Source organism: Amblyomma americanum, chromosome 4, assembly GCF_052857255.1.
Source record: "Amblyomma americanum isolate KBUSLIRL-KWMA chromosome 4, ASM5285725v1, whole genome shotgun sequence".
NCBI classification, from domain to species: Eukaryota; Metazoa; Arthropoda; class Arachnida; order Ixodida; family Ixodidae; genus Amblyomma; species Amblyomma americanum.
The window spans coordinates 182,506,389-182,526,967 of NC_135500.1; the positions used below are offsets into that span (position 1 = coordinate 182,506,389).

Below are 20,579 nucleotides of genomic sequence, written 5' to 3' on the forward strand. Positions count from 1 at the left end.
ACTAACGACCGGCTACAAATCTCTAATTGCAACCACTTGCCTATCTGTGATAGTTAAAAAGTTGCCACAAATTAGTTAACCAGCTTATTACGTAAGACAATTCACCGGCTTGCCGGTAATTTAAATACTTAAGATAATTCACCGGCTTTCCGGTGTCCGCCAGCACTGGTAATATACTATGCCGCAAAGGCCACATTTTTACAGCTGCTCTCTCCTCGTGGCGCCAGAAGTCCGTTTGGACTTGCCTCTCATGGCGCAGGTGCACGTGCAATGAAGCGGCAACGCACAGAGTGTTGTCTGATTGTTTGCAAGCAGTCGAGACAGGTACGCTTCGGAATGCTATATACGCGCGCACAGAATTCGCCGCACGGCCGCTTATTCCAGCAAGCTGGACAGGCGCCTGTCACAACTAGCGGGCAGCTGTCGTGTAGGAAAACGTGCCAGAAATAAAATAAAAACCAATTAACAATAACAAAAAGAATGTCAGCTCTGATAATGCGCAGATTAGTGACGTCTGTGCGGCTGCAACTAGCACAATGTTTTTCATTCGATGTCCTCCACTAAAGGGTATGCGACTTCCCATGCAAACTCTGCGGAAGCTATGCTGAAGCGTGGTGAGATTGCGTTGTTTGGGGAAGCTATGCGCGGCAGCGGTGGAGGGGGGGTGACACCCAGCCCACGGGCGCGTTTCTGACGCACTTAGGGCTGGGCTTCCTGGAGCTGGTGGAACCGCTGCGGCGCGCCGGCGACGACGAGCTGTTCATCCAGTGCCACGTGTTCGAGACGACCCGCGAGGCCGACGACGAGCACGCGCTCAGCCTCGGCCTCACCGCGTCGGGAAACCACTACGAGGCGTTTGCCGCCGTCATGAACAAGGTGATGCACTCTCCCAGCGAGCCTCTTTCACGGCACGTACACGGGCACACGGGGAAAGGGAGTGTTGCACGGAAAACATCACTTCGAGCTTTCGACGCCGGCACATGTTTCGTGCGTCTAAGAAGCGCTAAAAGGCTCGGCATAACTGCGTACACTTTAAACCCATAATACGCCTACATGGGAGTAAAAAGGGAGTAAGATGTCATCTAGAGCACTCCATTTTATAAAATAAGAGAGATCTTACTCCTTTGTTTAGAGTGTACTATAGATCAGTACGCCAGCAGGCTGTGGTAAGTGCGTTGAAGGTGTACCTTGGACTGGTAACGAGTTATGCGGGAAATAATCCATTCTCTGTCTCTCTCTCTCTCTCTCTCTCTCTCCAGCGTGCACGTTTGCGTGGCAATGTCAAATAAGCCGTACTCACCTTCAGGTAGAGCGGATCTGGCGCTCGGGTACTGCACAGCCTGCGATGTTTAGTAGTACAGTAGTAGTAGTAGTAATTGGTTTTTGGGGGAAAGGAAATGGCGCAGTATCTGTCTCATATATCGTTGGACACCTGAACCGCGCCGTAAGGAAAGGGTAAAAGAAGGAGTGAAAGAAGAAAGGAAGAGAGAGGTGCCGTAGTGGAGGGCTCCGGAACAATTTCGACCACCTGGGGATCTTTAACGTGCACTGACATCGCACAGCACACGGGCGCCTTAGCGTTTTTCCTCCCTAAAAACGCAGGCGCCGCGGTCGGGTTCGAACCCGGGAACTCCGGATCATGGCGATGTTTACCGGCCAATTTAGTTCTCGGAAGACGGCAAGTATATTTAGCCGTCTGGAAATCGTGGGGAAATTCCGGCATCGGTAGTCAGCTTACAGGCTCCCCCTAATACAGTTTTACGCACGTAACCCTTTGGTAGAGATCCGCTTGCGTTTTTCAAGGTTCCATGGGTGTCCGCGTGGGCGCACGTTACGCTAACGTCTCGCGCTCGCACGCGAAAGAAAATAGAATAAAACAATCGTGTCCTCGTTGCTTACGAAGCGTGGACAGGGCTCGCTGAAAGCGATTCGGGCAAAGGCGACATGATCGAACGAGACGTTATTACGAGAAGTGGTCGCGACGTCATTGGTAAACGAGCTATAGAGAAAGAAGAGGACGGTAAAGACAGAGACGAAACGCAGACGGCGCGCTTTCGCAAGAGCGGCTTTGTTTATAGCGGGAACAATATCTCTTAAATGTTCGAAAGTGGGTAAAAAGGGATAAAAGCGTAATGCGCGATTGCTTTCATCCTTTTTTCTGTTCTGCAAAGCTTAATTATTTGCACTTTGCTGGAGATCAGCCTTTTTGCGAAGTACGAAGAAACGCCGTTGTCATTTAGCCTAGCTGCTGGTATTTTCATTCATTACAAGCAAAGTGAAGAGGTTTAACTTCAGTTTTATGAAAAATCATAGTCGCGAATTTTTCCCTCTCTCGCCGAATGTAGTTCTATCCTGATATTGACGTGGAGTGGTATAGGGCGGCTCTAGTGAGGGTCCGTGGGGACGTATACTTCGTGACTGGTGAGTTGAGACAGGTGTGCAGGTCTTCTGACGGCGAGACATTTGAAACGCTGTCCCCGAGAAGTTATTTATTACAATATGTAGGCACAACTGGTTTACGTCTGCCGAAAGATTTCGGCCTCTCTGCTTTAACTAAAAATAAAACCTCAAACTTCCACGACTCCGGACCACCGCAGGCCAACACACGGCCAACCTGTCCGTCCGCCGCTCACGGAACTATAGCTTCTCCAGCTCCACGGCCCCGGGACCACCACCGATCTGTCCGGCTGCCACACAACCAATCTCCCGCGCTCTCCTTCGCGTACACCCATCATGTTTCATTCCCGCCAAAGCTCCATTCTAAGCCAATACACAACCCTCCCACCAAAACTTACTCGTTAGCCAATAGATGATTTTCCCGCCATATTTCAGACTTCAGATGTCACAACGAAAAAAAAAACGCAATATAAAACATACACCTCTTTGTAAGCAGCCGTGGCTAAATAGACGACACAAGAACGAAAAGAAAGGAATGCCATTTTCAAACACACGCTTCGCTGCTAGCCGCTCTGGCTAGCTAGTTTCAGTTCAGTTTCAGGTTATTCACTTTGGATGAAGGTTAAAATAAAATCGCGTAAAATAAGAAAAAATGCACACCGCCAGTCCACCCGCGCGGTCCTGTCGCCGTCTCGTGTTTCGGACCGACTTCGAACAACAAACCATTGCTCACTCGTTTTGGTCGAGCAACACAAAACACAAAGTGTTTGCCCTCCCACCCCACTCCCTTGTCGGCGCATTCCACTGCCCCCCTTCGGCGGCACTCCTCACGCTTTCCCACGACGTACTCTAGCTGCGTCGTGACGATCGCTTTTAAGCAAAAATGCACTGTATGCGACCCTGAACCCATACAGTTTTACAGATGGGCATATAACAACTGTAGCTAATAGTACAGAGCAGGACTAAAATATCAGGCTGCTCTACAACAACACAGCGCCCTCACGCTTCTTTACAACCGGCTTTCTTTACAGCATCAATTATCGGAATCATTCTGTCATCTTCTGATGTAACAGTACGCGAATGGAAAATTTAGGACTGATGCTTGGCGAGTTGGTGTGTCATTTTCAAGAAGAACTGCGCGAATTAGACAAGAACTGAAGGAAGACACACGCAGACAGGCGCTGTCTGTCTTTGTCTTCCTTCAGTCATTGTCTAATTAGCGCTGTTCTTCCTGAAAATGAAATTTTAGGCTCTCTGGCGGCGGGCGCTAGCTTTTCCTGTGCTTGTTTGCCACATTCTTTCCATACCTGTGGCAGCTATAGCACTACAAATACGTGCAGGAATATATGATTCTTCTCCAGATACGTATTCTGAAAAGTGAATTTGCAAAACATGTCGGACCAGCCGCGGTGGCTCAGTGGTTAGGGCGCTCGACTACTGATCCGGAGTTCCCGGGTTCGAACCCGACCGCGGCGGCTGCGTTTTTATGGAGGAAAAACGCTAAGGCGCCCGTGTGCTGTGCGATGTCAGTGCACGTTAAAGATCCCCAGGTGGTCGAAATTATTCCGGAGCCCTCCACTACGGCACCTCCTTCTTCCCTTCTTCTTTCACTCCATCCTTTACCCCTTCCCTTACGGCGCGGTTCAGGTGTCCAACGATATATGAGACAGATACTGCGCCATTTTCTTTCCCCAAAAACCAATTATTAATTATTAATTAACATGTCGGCACTGAGCTTCGCCCGCGCACTGGAGAAAAGAGAGACGGTGGTGTCTGCGCGATGCAGCGGATTCATAGAGCGGTTAGATACGCGCTCTCTAGCAACGCAGCCAATTCCCAGCTGCAGGCGGCTAATTGAAACTCTGCCTTGTCGACGGCCTGTAGTGTGCGTGACCCGCATTGCAGTTTGTTACAGGCATTACAGCGGACGCATGCGTTCCACTGCGAACGCATGCCAATTCAGGGAACCCGCCAAACTGTTTCCCTAGGGCTATATCTGAGAGGAATAATGACGACCCAGTTTTTCTCTGCACAAGACGCTTTCTCGGAAGAACGAAGGACTTCAGTAACTCGGGATGCTTTTCGAGATAATCGGCTGGTGGAGCCTTCGATCGTCTGACCGTTGGCGCCCCCTTGGGTCGTGCGATATATGTAATGCACGAACATGAGGAAGCCGATTGGGAAAAGAAGTGCGGGACTCGTGCGTGATGGTATTTCTGTTCTTTCTGGCAGATTATACACACACACACACAAAAAAATGAAATCCGTATTTTTCTTAAAACCGAGTATTTGATCCTGATCGCAGGGTACGCTGAAAGCTAGCACAACATTCTGAAGGCTAGGTGTCGGCGAGCCATGTGATATAAAGGGGCTTTTCAACGCTCCTTTTCCCTCTTCCTAACACTCGCGGCACACACTATTTGAGAGAGAGAGAGAGAAAGTGGAGCAGAAAATTTCGACAGGCATCTTGCAAATGAAGTAAAATCCACGATGGAACGCGTCTGAAGTTCCATTTTTCATTAAATATCGTCTGCATTCCTTCAGCGCCCTTTCGCAGCGTCTGCTTAGCGGTTTTGCAACGCTGCACCTTCGTGGTTACGGTTTAATTTCTCGACGCAAAAAAAAAAATATTAATAAGTTTTTAACTGCATGTCCTCCTGTTCTAAATATACGTTATTCTACTCGCGACATAGCCATGTCCACCTGGGACATGTAAACAGAAAATATGTCCAGCATGTTGTCCAATGAGATCGCGCGCGCGGTATATAGCCACGGAAGGACGGTTAGTGACGTAAAAAGCTATTTCTCAGCTACTTTTGGAACCTGCAGTGCTACCATCTATTGAGCATGGTCAAAGTCGCATCGTTTGTTGTTGTGGTAGTCAGTGCGAGCTTGCTTTACAGTGACGTTAAAAAAAAATCAGGAAGCGTCTTCACGTTCTTTACTGCAGACGGTAGAACAATTTTAGGCGCTTATTGAGCTCTCATAGCAGTATAACCAACAGACGTGAGCACCCATTTCAGCGAAGAGCGGGCTCTAATTTTCCTCCAGTAGCACGCTTTTTTCCACGTATGGCATTACCCAACATACATCCAAAAGCTCGGAACCAAGCAAAATATATTTTGATAATGTTTTGTAACCCAAAGTAGCATGTTCTAAGCGCTTGAAAAGGTGGGTGACACAGCTTACAGTCCGGGTCACAGGAGGATATATGTGTTTCTTGCCACCCAAGAGGCGACGAAGAAGAAAACGCAGATGGTCCGGCCCTAGGCGGGTCGAGAGAGAGAGAGCGGCGCGACTTCGTCGCGAGAGGCATTCGCGGGGCCGACCTCCGGCGGGGCCCCGAGCGCCGGCTGCGCGTCGGTGGCGGGGTCGTCCTCGAGCGGCGGTTCTCATGACGCCCCGCCATGCTGTCCGACGATGAGGCCGGAGGCCCCGGCGCCCGCCGCGGGCGACCCAGAGCCGCGTCGCCCCCGTACCTGTGCCAGACGCGCATGCCCCGCCTCTCGTGCAGGTATATGGCAAGCCGCAGTCCATCGCTTTCCTCATGCTGCTGCGAAACCTCGAGAAGCTCGACCCAGAAGACACAGCTAGGTGAGTATATATAGCCCGCCTTCCCGTTTTTCCCACAGGGCGAATACTGAGCGTGTGACTTGCAGTGACGTCACAGTGTGACTGTGTAATGTAAGCGAGTGTTGAACCGACTATAAGGGCTTGCTGACACGTAGCCCACGCTGTCACTACATCAGGCGACGGGTGGGGGATTCAGAGAGCCAGACGAGGGACAAGAGAAACGGAGTATTTGAACCCAGACAGAGACACCTGCGAGAAATATTCATCCGAAATCTCGTCAAGCCACGCATGTGCAAGTCTTATACCATAATCAATGGTTCGACGAAAGTTCGTCTGGTCAGGCATTGTATTAACGAAAAATGAATGCGGTCACTGACCGTACGAGGTTCCGAAACGTCTTTGAATTTCATGACATGGTCAGTGATCAAGGAACCCGTACGAGGTTCCGAAACGTCTTTGAATTTCATGACATGGTCAGTGATCGCATTCCTTTTTCTTTAAGTCTTATACCAATGGTGACAGTTCACTTCCGTGCTCAGTTTCTCACCGTGGAAACTTGTTGAAAATTGGAAGACGTAGGCTACGACGATGCGTGCAAATGCCGGCAGCGGTTAATCCGCGTTGTCCTTTTAGCTATCACTCCCAATAGTCCTCGTGACTGCCCCAGGTGGCGCAACATTTGTGGAGCTGCAAATTTTGAACCAGTTGTGGGTGCCGATTCTAGAAACGTAAGGCACATTGTGGGGAGTTTCGCAGTCGGCGCACAAGTAAAGGCCGTTTCACATGATGCGATTGTTGCCGCAGCGCAGTGCGATTTCTGCCGCTGTGCGACAGAAATGCGCGTCGTTCTCGTCGCAGGGCCACTGCGACAGACTTTCAACAAGTTGGTCGCATTGTCGCAGCGTCGGTGCGGTCGCAGTGATGGCCACAGTAGTCAGCCAATAGGAGCTCAGCGACATGACAGGAAAATCTCGAAAACGTTTTATTGAACTTAATAATACATCACAGCTCAATATTATTACCCATGATTACGAAATCAACGCCTGCCACGATGTTTGACATTTATTGCAGCCGAAGAATTTTCGGCCACTGAAAAGCCGCATCGACGCTAGGGCGCTGGTGCCGACGGCACCGACTGAATTCATCGTTGTCATGTGAAACGGCGGCTGCGATTACCGTCGCAACGACAGTGCGACCGGGCCGTAATTTTTCGTTCCCGTCGCACCATGTGAAACAGGCTTAACGTGAAACCTGACTTCACCCAGCGAGGAATGCGGGTCTGGCAGCGAGAGCGTCCTTCGGACATTTGAAGCGTGGTGTTTAGCGCGTCAGCAAGCACGGACCATGTGGACACAGGAGAACAGCGAGGTGCCAATGACCCGCATGCACTTCGCTTCAGCAATAAATGGAGCGTTTAACTGGCATAGGTGGAACAGTTTGGAAAGCCAGATGCTTCCGAGATAGTCTGTCGCACAAAGATATCTTTCATTCAACCGCTATTGGACGATACCACGATATCACGCGTACGTCCCATTTATATTTGAAGCAAATGCAGGCGGGTAACACATTGTGGCGCACGTTGGAGCGTTTCTCGCTGCTGTTCTTGTGGCCGGACGTGTTTTGTGTTGCGGAAGGTCTTCAAGCTTCAAATATCACACCTAACGAACTGCATCCAACAGTTTTTAGATTGCAGGAGAGCATAAATCTTCTCGGCTTAGGCAGCTTAATATCTGTGTTCACGAAACGCCTTCGCACGGGCCTGCAGCAATACAAAAACTGCGCGGCTTTATTTACGGATTGCTTCGCTACCCTTTTTTGTAGAGCATACCTAGCATGCCGCAGCCCTCACTGTGGTGCGCACTGCAAGCTTCGAAACCACGAGGGACAAATGAAACTAGAAGTTGTTAAAATGAGAGCTACCACGTAATCTGCTTTGGTTGCAGGTACCACGATCTTGGCTTTTTTAACACGCGTGCAGTCAAAACGCAAACTGTAATAGAGTGAGTTAGGCGGGTGTAGAACGTCGGTGAAGAAGGCTGACTGCGTGACGGAAGCGTTCTCAGAAATCGAGGGTAGCGGCTACCGTACGCGCATACACGTACCACGACTCCGCAAACACCGCCTCGAGACGCCGTAAACTATATATACATACAAGCGTGCTTGTACTACAGCACGCGGCGGAAACGTGCAAGCGAGAGCTCAGCGCAAAGGCAACGGGAATGACAGCGAATTCCTGCCCGCAGTCGCGACCAACACGCACCGGCAAAAATTTCTCGCGCCGTGCCGTTTTCCCTCTTTCATCGCGGTGACTCAGGTGATCCAGTGGGAGGCTCGCTAGACAGACATGCTCAGCAGAAGCCCTTCCGTTTATTCGCGGCGTCTCGCCCGAGGTCGGGATACTTCGAAACGTTCGCGCACAGGTCTGCAGTTCGGTTGTTTCTCCGTTCCCGCACTTCTCTGCGTCGCAGGGGCTCACCTCGTTCGGTAGAGGAAGCGCCGCGAAAGCATATACGAAGCTGATTTCGTGACTGGCTCTCGCGCTATAGGCACAGCAGGAGCGAAGCCGCTGACTGTAGAGAACCGGTTTTAAAAGTACAAATTGGGGCTGACCTGTGTCGACCAATCACCCTATTCAAATGACGAATACGCCATGTTCGCTAAAAATGGAGCTTTTACGAGTAAAAAAAAAAGGCGCGAAAATGGAATACAGGGATCGCCACCACCAGCTGTTTTCGCAAACGCGCAAACTGCGGCGCGTCAAGTTATAACGCGATAGCGTTAAGGAAGGGTCCCGTGTCGCAGAACAGCCGGAGTCATCGTCGGCGTCGTTGGTCGTGAGCGACAGGATTGGAGGAGACACTTAAGTTCCGCCTTAAGGGTATGACGCGACGGCGTTAATGGGTTAATGCCCACATATGCGGAATTGGTCATTCTCTACTTTATATTCATAGATCCCTGGGAGTCCTCATACCCCTCCTGGCGCAGTGGTGCAGCGGTTAAGCGATGAAGCCGTTGAGCTCTTGACACCCGGGTTGCACCTCTCGAGCAACTGCCACCTGCCACGGCGGGTAGTTTGCTCACAATCCGGTGGGCAGCTTGTGATGACGCCACAAGATCACGTGACTTAGGTGGCCCACCTGGTTGCTTCTCCGGAAATTTTTCGGTCACAACGCCGACGACGACGCCGGATTTTCTGCGGAACGGGAGCCTTAACGCTATCACGTTAAAATCCAGGAAAAATCGCAGAGAAACAACCTGGGTGGCAGGTGGGCAACCTAGGTCAAGTGACCTTGTGACGTCATCACAACCTGCCCACCGGATTGTAAGCAAACTTTCCACCGTGGCAGGTGGCAGTTGAATTATTGATCGCGAAAGGTTGATCGGGTAGAGTAGCCTGGGTCGCACAAGTTACCCCACCTGTGGTAGCATCTGTCATCGCAGCTAGGGCAGTGGCGCATCACTTGCACCGCTGCACCACTGCGCCAGGAGAGATATGAGGACTCCCCGCTATCTATGAACCTAAAGTAGAGAATGTTCAAGACCAACTCCGCGTACATATGCATTAAACCATTAGCGCTGTCGTGTCATACCCTTAAGGCGAAGCTTAAGTGTTTGCTTCAATTTCTTCTAATGCTGATCCCTGAGGCCAGGCTACACTGTCATCCACTTCAACGGTGATCACGGAGTCTTTTTTGGTGTGAACGTCACGAGTTTTATTCAAACGGCAGAAAAAATATTTCAGTCCGATTTTCTTAGCAATAAATGCGTGTTTGAATGTCCCACAACTCGCCGCGGTGGCTCAGTGGTTAGGGCGCTCGGCTACTGATCCGGTGTACCCGGGTTCGAACCTGACCGCGGCGGCTGCGTTTTTATGGAGGCAAAACGCTAAGGCGCCCGTGTGCTGTGCGATGTCAGTGCACGTTAAAGATCCCCAGGTGGTCGAAATTATTCCGGAGCCATCCACTACGGCACCTCTTCTTCCTTTCTTCTTTCACTCCCTCCTTTATCCCTTCCCTTACGGCGCGGTTCAGGTGTCCAACGATATATGAGACAGATACTGCGCCATTTGCTTTCCCAAAAAATCAATGATTATTATTATTATTATTATGACCTACAAAAATCAGCTTAGCCAGAAAGAGCCAAGAAGAAAAAAAAACTGATTGAGTGGTGCCTTTAAAAGTAGAAGGCTGTAACTCAATTGCTGCCCGAAGGAAAGCGGAGAATTGTCAACGCTGCGCCCTTTCCAGCAAGGCTTGTAGAAAGGGTGCAACGACGCGGCTGAAACGAAGTCGTCGTGCGCGAGCGGACGAAGAGTGCAGGAAAGCGGCGCTCTGTCGTTCTCTTTCCCGGCTGACGAAGGGCCGCCTGCAAACCCATGTCTGGGGCCGTGTCGCCCGCGCGATTCTGGGCGTAAACCAGCGCAATGGACGCGAGCCAAGGGAGCGCAGTTGTCAGATTCGTTTGCGAGGCGCATTGTGCGCTCAGCTCCGTCGCCCATGGCTGTCAGCGACTGTCTTTTCAGCTGCGTCATTAGTGGCGCCGAGAAGCACGCCGAGCGAGGAGGAGCGCAAGACGACGACGATTGAGCGAAGGGGGAGAGAGGGGGAGAAACCCTGCAAAACGTCGCTGTAGTATTCAACGCTTGTACAGTCTGCGTCACCCTTGTGCACAGCGCTCTAACGCTACATTTCCCCGCCAAAAAAATAAAAAATAAAAAAGCGTCATCTCTCTCTTTCCGCTATATGTTCTAGGCACGGCGGTTGGCCGGATAGACAGCCAAGCACTGTGTGTACATCTTCAGTTCACTTAAGTTTTATTCCTCAAAGGCCCCCGTTCAAGGTGGTGTTACATAAGGGATGGTATTACAGTTGAATTTAGAAAAACAAACGGCGATGATTATATAACATTGAAGATTATCATTTACACACTCTTCAAAAGCAGACGATGAAGCGATGACGACGATGTCATAGGGTAGGCCGTTCCTGTCTGTGGCTGTTTCAAAAAAGTAGCAGAAAACATGTGATGGCGGACGCGTAACTTAGAGAGCCATAGGCTGCTGTGAAATTCCAGTTTATTTTTTGGTCTGGTGCGTGGTACTCGAGTTCTGTACACAACGGTAGCGCAGACTGTACGCAGGGTCGTTGTCCCCTGGCGGCACGGCGTCCTCGTTTGTGTACACCACTTTAAAATTTTTAATCGAGGCGTCTAGTGTTATTTTGAATCAACTCAGTGATGCCGACTACATTTGAAATCCCTGTTGGACAGAGCAGCGAGGCCATTTCGTGTTCAGAAAAAGAAGACCGGTTTTGTTTTCGGGACCAAGAAATAGGATGGACGTCGCCAAGTTGCACGGCGCGCCTAGGAAGTGCTGTCACTTCTTGATTCCCTGGCCTGGTGGAATGTTTTACTAAAAGATGTTGCAGCTGATTTTTCGTTGCAAAAACAGCCCCGGGTGGTAACTAAAATAATGAATTGGGCATAAATGCATTTTTATTACGTCTGAAATTCCGTGAGCGTGTGAGACTGGCCATTCATGTTATTTTTGTGAAATAGAAGGTTCTAGAATACGCGCTCAGATTTTCAGACTTATCTCGATAGTAGCTGAAAATCGTTATAACGAAGCTGAAGGGGCCCGGCGATTTCTTCGTTATAGCCGTAGCTTCGTTATAGCCCGTGTTGACCGAGCTTCCAAGGGTAATCGTCATTCCTTCATTATATCCATTATTTCGCTAGAAACCGTCTCGCCATAACGAGGTTCGCAAGTCGAACCTCGGCACTCAGGCGCCTCCGTGCCAGAGTGCCAAGGGAACGAATGGCGCTCGAAACTCGGCCCGGCCCCTTCGAATTTGGTTCCTCTAGGCGTGAAAAAAAAGTGTCCGGCTGCACTTCTAAACTACTACAGAGGCCGGTTGGATATTTGTTCACATGTACGGACTGCCAAAATCTTCACAGCTCGGATGAGATGTGCGTGCAAACTGAAATGTTGTGTTCTGGAATTTTGTTTGTCAAGTGAAAAAAAAAAGCTTTATTCCCATGCAGCCAGATTCTCGCCCTGTACGGATAAAAGTAACGTGGGCGTTTATCATGAATGCTCCTTTTCTCTTTTTTTTAAGCTTTTCGAACTCGTGTTTTGATACAGGCAGGCAAGCGTGTTCTGGCTCCGGGACCATTTTCTCCGCGCTCCTAGCAGCAGTGTTCGTTAGTCGTCATCGCGAAAAGGCAGCCGGTGTAGCATCGGTCATTGAGTGGAGCATACTCGTCTGCGCTTTGTGAACGATTCATTCTTCGACATCGTATACGCTGACTTCAGAAGGGCATCGTGCTTTACTTAAACAGATTTCCAGCTCGGTCTGGAGTGAGCATGCAAGCCACGGCATTTTCCATCACCATCACCAGCCTGACCAAGCCCACTGCAGGGCAAATGCCTCTCCCATGTCGCTCCAATTAACCCTGTCCTTTTCCAGCTGCGGCAACTGTATTCCCTCAAACTTCTTAATCTCGTCCGCCCACCTAACCTTCTGCCGCCCCCTGCTACGCTTGCCTTCTCTTGGAATCCACTCCGTTACCAACTTAAGGCCCAGCGGTTATCTTGCGTTCGCATTACATGCTCTGCCCGAGCCCACATTCCATACTGTTGAAAATGCCCAAACAGCTTGACTCTCAATACGCGTGTGTCAGGAGGGCGGGCAGGATTAAGAGAATCACGGCAATGAACCTGGAAAATTCGCAGCTGTGCCAGGGACGCGAGGCGGGTCTCGGTAACTCTATATATAGCGCACATGTAGTGCATGAATTAATTCGCGACTGTGGGCGGTGGCGCGGCGGAGCCTGAGCGCGGGCTGTGCGTGGCAGCTGGTCGCAGCCCTCGCCATCGCAGCCACCTGGCCTGGGAGCTGCTGGAGCGGCTGTCGCAGCAGCTGGGCTCGGGCCCCGTGCTGCCGCTGTACAACGCGCTGGGCCCCAAGCTGAGCCCCCCCGAGCTGGCCATGGAGCGGGCCCGGCTGGACTCCGTCGCCGCCAACGGCAGCTGCCGCGGCGGCAGCGAGGGCGACGCCGACGTCTTCGCCGAACGCGCCTCGCCGCCGCCAAAGAGCAAGCTCAACATTTTCAGGTTCATCACGCAGGTACGAACCGCCGAGGGCAAAGCGCGCCACTTTCTGCCGAGGGCAAAGCGCGCCACTCTTTCTGTCAATACTGATCTGGAGTTCCCGGGTTCGAACCCGACCGCGGCGGCTGCGTTTTTATGGAGGAAAAACGCTAAGGCGCCCGTGTGCTGTGCGATGTCAGTGCACGTTAAAGATCCCCAGGTGGTCGAAATTATTCCGGAGCCCTCCACTACGGGGCCTCATTGTTCCTCTCTTCTTTCACTCCCTCCTTTATCCCTTCCCTTACGGCGCGGTTCAGGTGTCCAACGATATATGAGACAGATACTGCGCCATTTCCTTTCCCCCCAAAACCAATTATTATTATTATTATTATTATTTCTGTCAAAGTCCCGCGCCTATAGCGATGCACACTGCAGTCCGCTGGGAATGCTGCCGCAGCACCATTACCAAGGATTCGGGGCAAGCGCTTCTAGTTCCCGGGTGCGAACCCGGCCGCGTTTCGATGGAGGCAAAACGAAAAAAGCGCCCGTGTGCTTCGCGATGTCAGTGCACGTGAAAGGTCCCCAGGTGGCCGAAAATACGGCACCTCTTAGTCCCTCCTTTGTCCCTTCCATTACGGCGCGGTTCGGGTGTCCGCCGAAATATGAGACAAATACTGCGCCATTTCCTTTCCCTAAAACATTTTCCCAATCTTCCTGGTTTTTTGGGGAAACCAAATGGCGCAGTATCTGTCTCAGATATTTCGGTGGGTAAAACCAATTTTCCACTTTTCCCGGTTACCTTCCTTTTTGTTTTTATTTTACATTAAACACTTACTCTTCCTGGAGGCGAAACACTAAGGCGCCCGTGTGCTGTGCGACGTCAGTGCACATTAAAGATCCCCAGGTGGTCGAAATTAATCCGGAGAACCTCCACTACGGCACCTCTTTCTTTTTTATTATTTCACTCTCTCCTTTATCCCCTCCCTTACGGCGAGGTTCAGGTGTCAGCCGATATGTGAGACAGATACTGCGTCATATCATCTCCCCACCGCCCACCCCAAGAAAATAATAATAATAATTGGTTTTTGAGGAAAGGAAATGGCGCAGTATCTGTCTCATATATCATTGGACACCTGAAACGCGCCGTAAGGGAAGGGATGGAGGGAGTGAAAGAATAAAGGAAGAAAGAGATGCCGTAGTGGAGGGCTCCGGAATAATTTCGACCACCTGGGGATCCTTAACGTGTACTGACTTCGCACAGCACACGGGCGCCTTAGCGTTTTGCCTCTCTAAAGAAACCAATTTTCAATTTTCAACCACCCGCCGCGGTGGCTCAGTGGTTAGGGCGCTTGGCTACTCATCCGGAGTTCCCGGGTTCGAACCTGACCTCGGCGGCTGCGTTTTTATGGAGGCAAAACGCTGAGGCGCCCGTGTGCTGTGCGATGTCAGTGCGCGTTAAAGATACCCACGTGGTCGAAAGGTGGTCGAAATTATTCCGGAGCCCTCCACTACGGCACCTCTCTCTTCCTTTCTTCTTTCACTCCCTGCTTTATCCCTACCCTTACGGCGCGGTTCAGGTGTCCAACGATATATGAGACAGATACTGCGCCATTTCCTTTTCCCAAAAACCAATTATTATTATTATTATTATTATTATTATTATTATTATTATTATTATTATTATTATTATTATTATTTTTATTATTATTAATTTTCAACAGATTTTCCTATCACGTTCTGTTCTGCGGCCACCCCGCCGCTCCCTTTCTTAGGTCACGGATGATTTCAACGTGCTATTTTTGCTTAAGGTCAAGTCCATGCGCCACGTGATAGGCTGCTGGAGGTTTAGCTCCGCTGGCTGGAAGCTCTTCCGAATTCCTGGTGATATTAGATTCTAAACAGAAAGGAGTAAAAAGGTTGTAAACTGTCCTCTAGCGCGCTCTGTTTTATAAACGGGAGAGCGCTAGAGGACAGTTGACTCCCTTTTTACTCCCATATAGGTGTACTCGTGCTTAGACTGTTCCAAACACCCGCCCGACCATGTGGGGTTCAGTGCGTTCTCAGTGCGTCGAAAATGTTTAGAATGGAGCTGCCTCTCCAGTGACCGCATTGTTTAGCATTTCTCAGGGCCTTTTGCAAGGTAACTGAAACTTTTCACGCAGCAGCAGCGATTAAATCCCGAATGAATAAATCGATTAAGAGACAAAAACGTCCCTGGAGCAGCATTCTGTAACGTTTCCTTATCCTTTCATTTGTTCCTCTCTCATTAGTTGCGGTTTCCCGGTGACATAGGTGGTGGCGGACGACACCAATGACCCTGCAGTGCCGAAAGAAAAAAATGAAACGTCACTCCCTCGCAGACGTATTCGTGAACAGAACCAGCATATTATTACGTTGTTGTTTGTGTTACATAAAACGGCCTGCACGAATGGCTGTGCCATCGAAATACCGCTTTGATTGAGAGTCTGCGTGCGTTGTCGCGGCTTTCACGCTGCCGGATGCTCACACGCGGATGCCCTCCACCGCGCGCGCAGGTGTCGGGCCTGTCGCGGTCCATATCGTACCGGTCCAAGTCGTCGACGCCGCGGAGGTCTCAGCCCTCCTCTCCCGTCATCCAGAGCCGTCGGGCCGCGGAGACGGGCGTGTCCCGGTCTCCCAACGCGACGCGCGTCACCCGCCAGAGCGAGGCGGCCGCGGCGCAGCGTTCATCTCCACGCTCTACGCAACTGACGCGCTCGTCGGTGCTGCGCTCGTCGGCGGCGCCCGAGGGCGTCCAGCCGACCGCGTGCAAGACGTCGCCGGAGGTCCGGCGCCGCAGGGCCTCGGACGTGAGCGACGCGGGCCGCTCGGCGGCACGCATTCCCGCGCCACCGGCACCCAGCGAGCCGCAGGGACTCAAGGCTTCACCGCCGGCCAAAACAGGTATATACTACACAGGGACCACGTACGCGCGGCACCAGTGCTCTCTGCCTATTCTCTGACTCCTCAGCGCCGGCTTCTGTCAGGAACCGTGTCTCCTGTACGCGGGACACGTCGAGTACAGTTGGAGCTCTTGTTATTGGGGGTATTCAACTGAGCCGCATTGGCCGCCATATTGGTGTGTACATGAAGAACGGCGAAAGGCAGCCTGCTGTGTCTAACCGGCTTATCGCCACCTGTTTCGGACTGTACTGCTAAAGCTGCGCGCTGTACGCCAAAATGGCGTCTGCCACGCCAAGTGAATACTCCTTATAGAAGCGAATGAGTAAAAATGCGGACATAGTACGACACACGGGCGGCGCAGACCAGCAGCGTTTGTTAATAATAATAATAATAATAATAATAATAATAATAATAATAATAATAATAATAATAATAATAATAATAATAATAATAATAATAATAATAATAATAATAATAATAATAATAATAATGAGTTTATTTTCCCTCGGTACTAGGAAAGGAGCAGCCACAAAAAAGCGGCTTCGAAGCGAAGCGTAGCTTGACAGGACGACTCCGCCAATATTTGACATTTGGCAGCACGCTTATGTAAAAAAAAAAAAATTAGTGCATGGTTTTCCTATGCAAAGTTTCTTACTTGTTAGCGGTGTAGGCGGTCTCCTCCCCCCTCCTTAGCGAGAAAATTTACGTTGCAGAAATACATAGTTCAGAGAGACCGCTCCCCACTTTCGCCCTCTCCAGGAGTGACCCATAGACCGCCCCTGGGAGACGGCGGCCCACTTTGCCTGTGCTAGTCATGCGAAGGGTTGCGTACCGTGAATGCTTTCAGTCTTCGGCCAAGGCGGGCGCGAACGCCCGCGTCTCTAACCGGATCACGGAGCGCTTTGGCTGCGCTGTGTGGGGTATCTATTTGGAAAAAAAAAATCTAGCAAGGGTACATCACTTGCAACAAATTATGGCTGCCCATAATGAGAGGTGGACGTTTATGGCAGCCGCATACGCGTGTTTCGTCCCGTCCCCATTAGATACCGAGTCGAGGCTCGTACGCGCCGCTCAAGGTTGATGAAAGCTTGGGCGGCGTTAAACGTCACCGTGAACCGATTGGCGAAAGGAGCCCCGCAGAATAAGTGGAACCGAGGCGCTCGGCACCACTGGGTGTACCTCTCTGATAATTCAGCACAACGCAAAGTGACAATGCGTCGGGATGGAAGCCTCAATCCGCTAGTCTACGTTTCTACAAGAGGACGAAGACAAGTATTGTTGGCTAGCGGACTGGGACATTTCTCTTGTTCCTTGGTCATTTCCTGTTGCCTAGTCCATTTTACCTTCCCCAGCTCTCTATGCATCGTGTATCAGCCTTTTCAAGGTGATGCGGCTATTCAAACCCGACCTTTAGAGATCGCGCATTGAAACGATTTATTTCTCGCTGTAGAGTTGTACTTGGCTGCTTTGCTACGCCGACTTCCACATGGCCATTCCTCTCGCAATATATGGTAAATATATAACGAATAAAAAGCAAAAGGAAGCAGGCATCGTTTTCCACTTGTGACCAAAGTTTTTGTGTGCATCAACAATCTCTCTCTCAACCTGCTTCAAAGGCACTCAGATTTTTTTTTTTACCCGTCAGCACCGCCAGTGGCGGCCACCTCAGCACCGGCCTGTCCACCGCCACCCCCACCACCGCCTCCTCCTCCGCCGCCACCGCCACCGCCTCCACCACCGCCACCACCACCACCGCCACCACCCCCAATGCAAAGCCCTCACGGAGACGGGCTGGCCACCATGATCGTGCCGTCCAAAGTCGAGACACTGCAGTCGGCGCCGCGCGGGCCGGTCTCTCCGGGTCCCTTCCACACGCTGCCAAAGCCGCAGCAGAAGATGAAGACCCTCAACTGGACCAAGGTGCCGGACACCCTGGTCTGCGGTGAGTGACCTTTAGCCCGGACAGGCGTATAGTTTCATTTGGGACAGCGCTTGTTTGTCACAATTCGTGAGGTAAGGAGCGGTAAAAGAAGGTTGAAAGCCTCCTCACTTGCGGCAACGGGGAAGCAAATGAAGAGCCGTTACACCTGCCAAGTCACCTGTGACAAGGCGACTCTGCAGTGGAAATGCACTGCCTCCTTTCACAAGCGCCGCCGCGGTGCACCTCAGTGGCTATGTTGCTCGGCTGCTGACCCGAAAGACGCGGGTTCAGTCCCGGCCGCTACGGTCGCGTTTCGATGGAGGCGAAATGCTAGAGGCTTGTGTTCTGTGCGATGTCAGTGCTCGTTAAAGAACCCCAGGTGGCTGAAATTGCCCTGAGCCGTCCACTACGGCGTCCCTCATAGACTGAGTCGCTTTGGGAGGTTAAACCCCGTAAAAGCAAAAGCAATGTTAAAACCCCAGAAAATCAATCCAAATGATGCGCTCATACCCCAGATTTATGAGGTATATAGAATGCTGGCTTAAGGGCTCTGGAGCGTATCAACGCTGTGCACAAAGAGTGATTAGAAAAATATTGCTGACCAACAAGGGAGGCACAAACGCTGCGTGAAAATGTGAGGCTAGTTAGTAGCGTATGGATTTTAGTTTAGACGCAGACTATACACAGACAGAGTAGTACAGAGGGTCTAAAAATTAACATGCAGAAAACCAAAGTAATGTTCAACAGTCTAGCAAGGGAACAGCAGTTCACAATTGGCAATGAAGTGCTGGAAGGGGTAAAGGAATACGTCCACTTAGCGCAGGTAGTGACAGCTGATCCGGATCATGAGAGGGAAATAACCATGCAGAAGGATAAGAATGGGGTGGAGCGCATATGGCAGGTTCTCTCAGATCATGAATGGCAGTTTACCAATTTCCCTCAAGAGAAAAGTGTACAACAGCTGCATCTTTCCGGTACTCACCTACGGGGCAGGAACGTGGAGGCTAACGAAAAGGGTTCAGCTCAAGTTAAGGACAACACAGCGAGCCATGGAAAGGAAAATGATAGGTGTAACGTTAAGAGACCGGAAGCGGGCAGAGTGGGTGAGGGAACAAACGCGTGTTAATAACATCCTAGTCGAAATCAAGAGGAAGAAGTGGGCTTGGACAGGGCATGTACTGCGAAGGCAAGATAACCGCTGGTCCTTAAGGGTGACGGAGTGGACTCCAAGAGAAGACAAGCGTAGCAGGGGGCGTCATAAGGTTAGGTGGGCGGATGAGATTGGGAAGTTTGCAGGCATAGGATGGGCGCAGCTTACACAGGACAGGGCTTAATTGGAGAGACATGGGGGAGGCATTTGCCCTGCAGTGGGTGTAGTCAGGCTGATGATGATGATGGTGATGATAGCGTGAAAGGTGTGATGCTTCTCCCATAATGCGCAAGTTATGTTTACTGCTGTTCTTCAAAGACCTCCCCTGCGCCTCTTCAATGTAGCAGGTGCCCATAGCGAAAAGGCAAAATGCGCAGGGAATCGGTCTTTTGCTCCGCACTGCACTTGCGCAGGTGCAGCGGCGTAATGTCCTCAGGGTAAGAGAAGAGAAAAGGCAGGGGCGAGTCTTCAGCATGGCGCCCTTTCCGCGAGTGCGTGTCGACTGAATCTCAGGCGATGCCCTCCTTTCGCTCCAGGCGGGAAGAGCATCTGGAGTGACGTCACCAAGGAAGCTCAGGAGGAGAACGTCGAGCGGAAGCTCAACTTCAAGCAAGTGGAGGAGCTCTTCTGCCAGAAGACGGCCACCACGACGCCACAGAAGGCGCCCGACAAGAAGAAGAAGAGGGAACCAGCGCTGGTAAGCGATGGCTGCTCTGTTCTGAGCCTACAGTTGATACAGTGAGTATAGGAAGGAAAGAATTTGGGAGAGGTCGTTACATCACATTTTTAGAAGCCGGATGTGACGGCACACCTTCGCCATCTCAGCGCGCTTGCATATGCGCAGACTACGATGATGCAGACGACGCTGTTGCGCCAAGCGTTACTATTGGCTGCGCCATCGGCCGAATACTCCCAGTAGCCCTTGCAAAAACACGACTTCCGACACACTTTTTGTCGTGCAGCTCGGATAGCGAGGGCGCCTCAGCTTTCCTTCCTCCATGGTAGTGCGTATACAGCGAGGAGGTTCAACGCGACACGCAAGGCACAAGTAAAGCACAAGGCAAACATGCGTCGTGCATGCATCTCTGCGTAGTCCTCATATCGTTGCGCCATTGCCAGGACTCGGGGCAGCGCCCGGACAGTGCCTGTCACCCTAGTGGCCTGTCACGTTCTGTTCTGCAGTCACTCCGTCATTCTCTGTCTTTCTCACGTCACGGACGACGTAAGCGCGCTATTTTTTAATGTTCAAAGACATGCGCCACCCGGTGGCAGCCAGGGAAACTAGGAGTCCCGAATTTGTCGTAGCAAATCTGACCTCTGCATGATGCGCGGTCTGCGGCGCAGCTCAACCTGCTGGACGGCAAGCGGAGTCTCAACGTCTGCATCTTCCTCAAGCAGTTCAAGTCCGGCCCTGAAGAAATCGTCTCCATGATTCGCTCCTGCAAGTCCAGCGAAATTGGCTCGGAGCGCCTGCGGATGCTGCAGAAAATCCTGCCAGAGCCAGACGAGGTATGGACGCATGCATCCGT

The 20,579-nt window shown here is 51.2% G+C and overlaps 1 protein-coding gene across 2 annotated transcripts in view; it reads left to right on the forward strand.

Moving 5' to 3' along the window:
- LOC144128813 (inverted formin-2-like) overlaps positions 1 to 20,579 on the forward strand; it is a 57,113-nt gene that overhangs the window by 20,070 nt on the left and 16,464 nt on the right. For both annotated transcript variants that reach the window (XM_077662545.1, XM_077662544.1), the window contains exons 3-9: positions 704 to 876; positions 5,912 to 5,991; positions 12,848 to 13,094; positions 15,592 to 15,979; positions 17,625 to 17,921; positions 19,587 to 19,747; positions 20,395 to 20,559. In XM_077662545.1, coding sequence (XP_077518671.1) covers positions 704 to 876; positions 5,912 to 5,991; positions 12,848 to 13,094; positions 15,592 to 15,979; positions 17,625 to 17,921; positions 19,587 to 19,747; positions 20,395 to 20,559 — 1,511 coding nt within the window. The remainder of the gene's footprint in view (positions 1 to 703; positions 877 to 5,911; positions 5,992 to 12,847; positions 13,095 to 15,591; positions 15,980 to 17,624; positions 17,922 to 19,586; positions 19,748 to 20,394; positions 20,560 to 20,579) is intronic.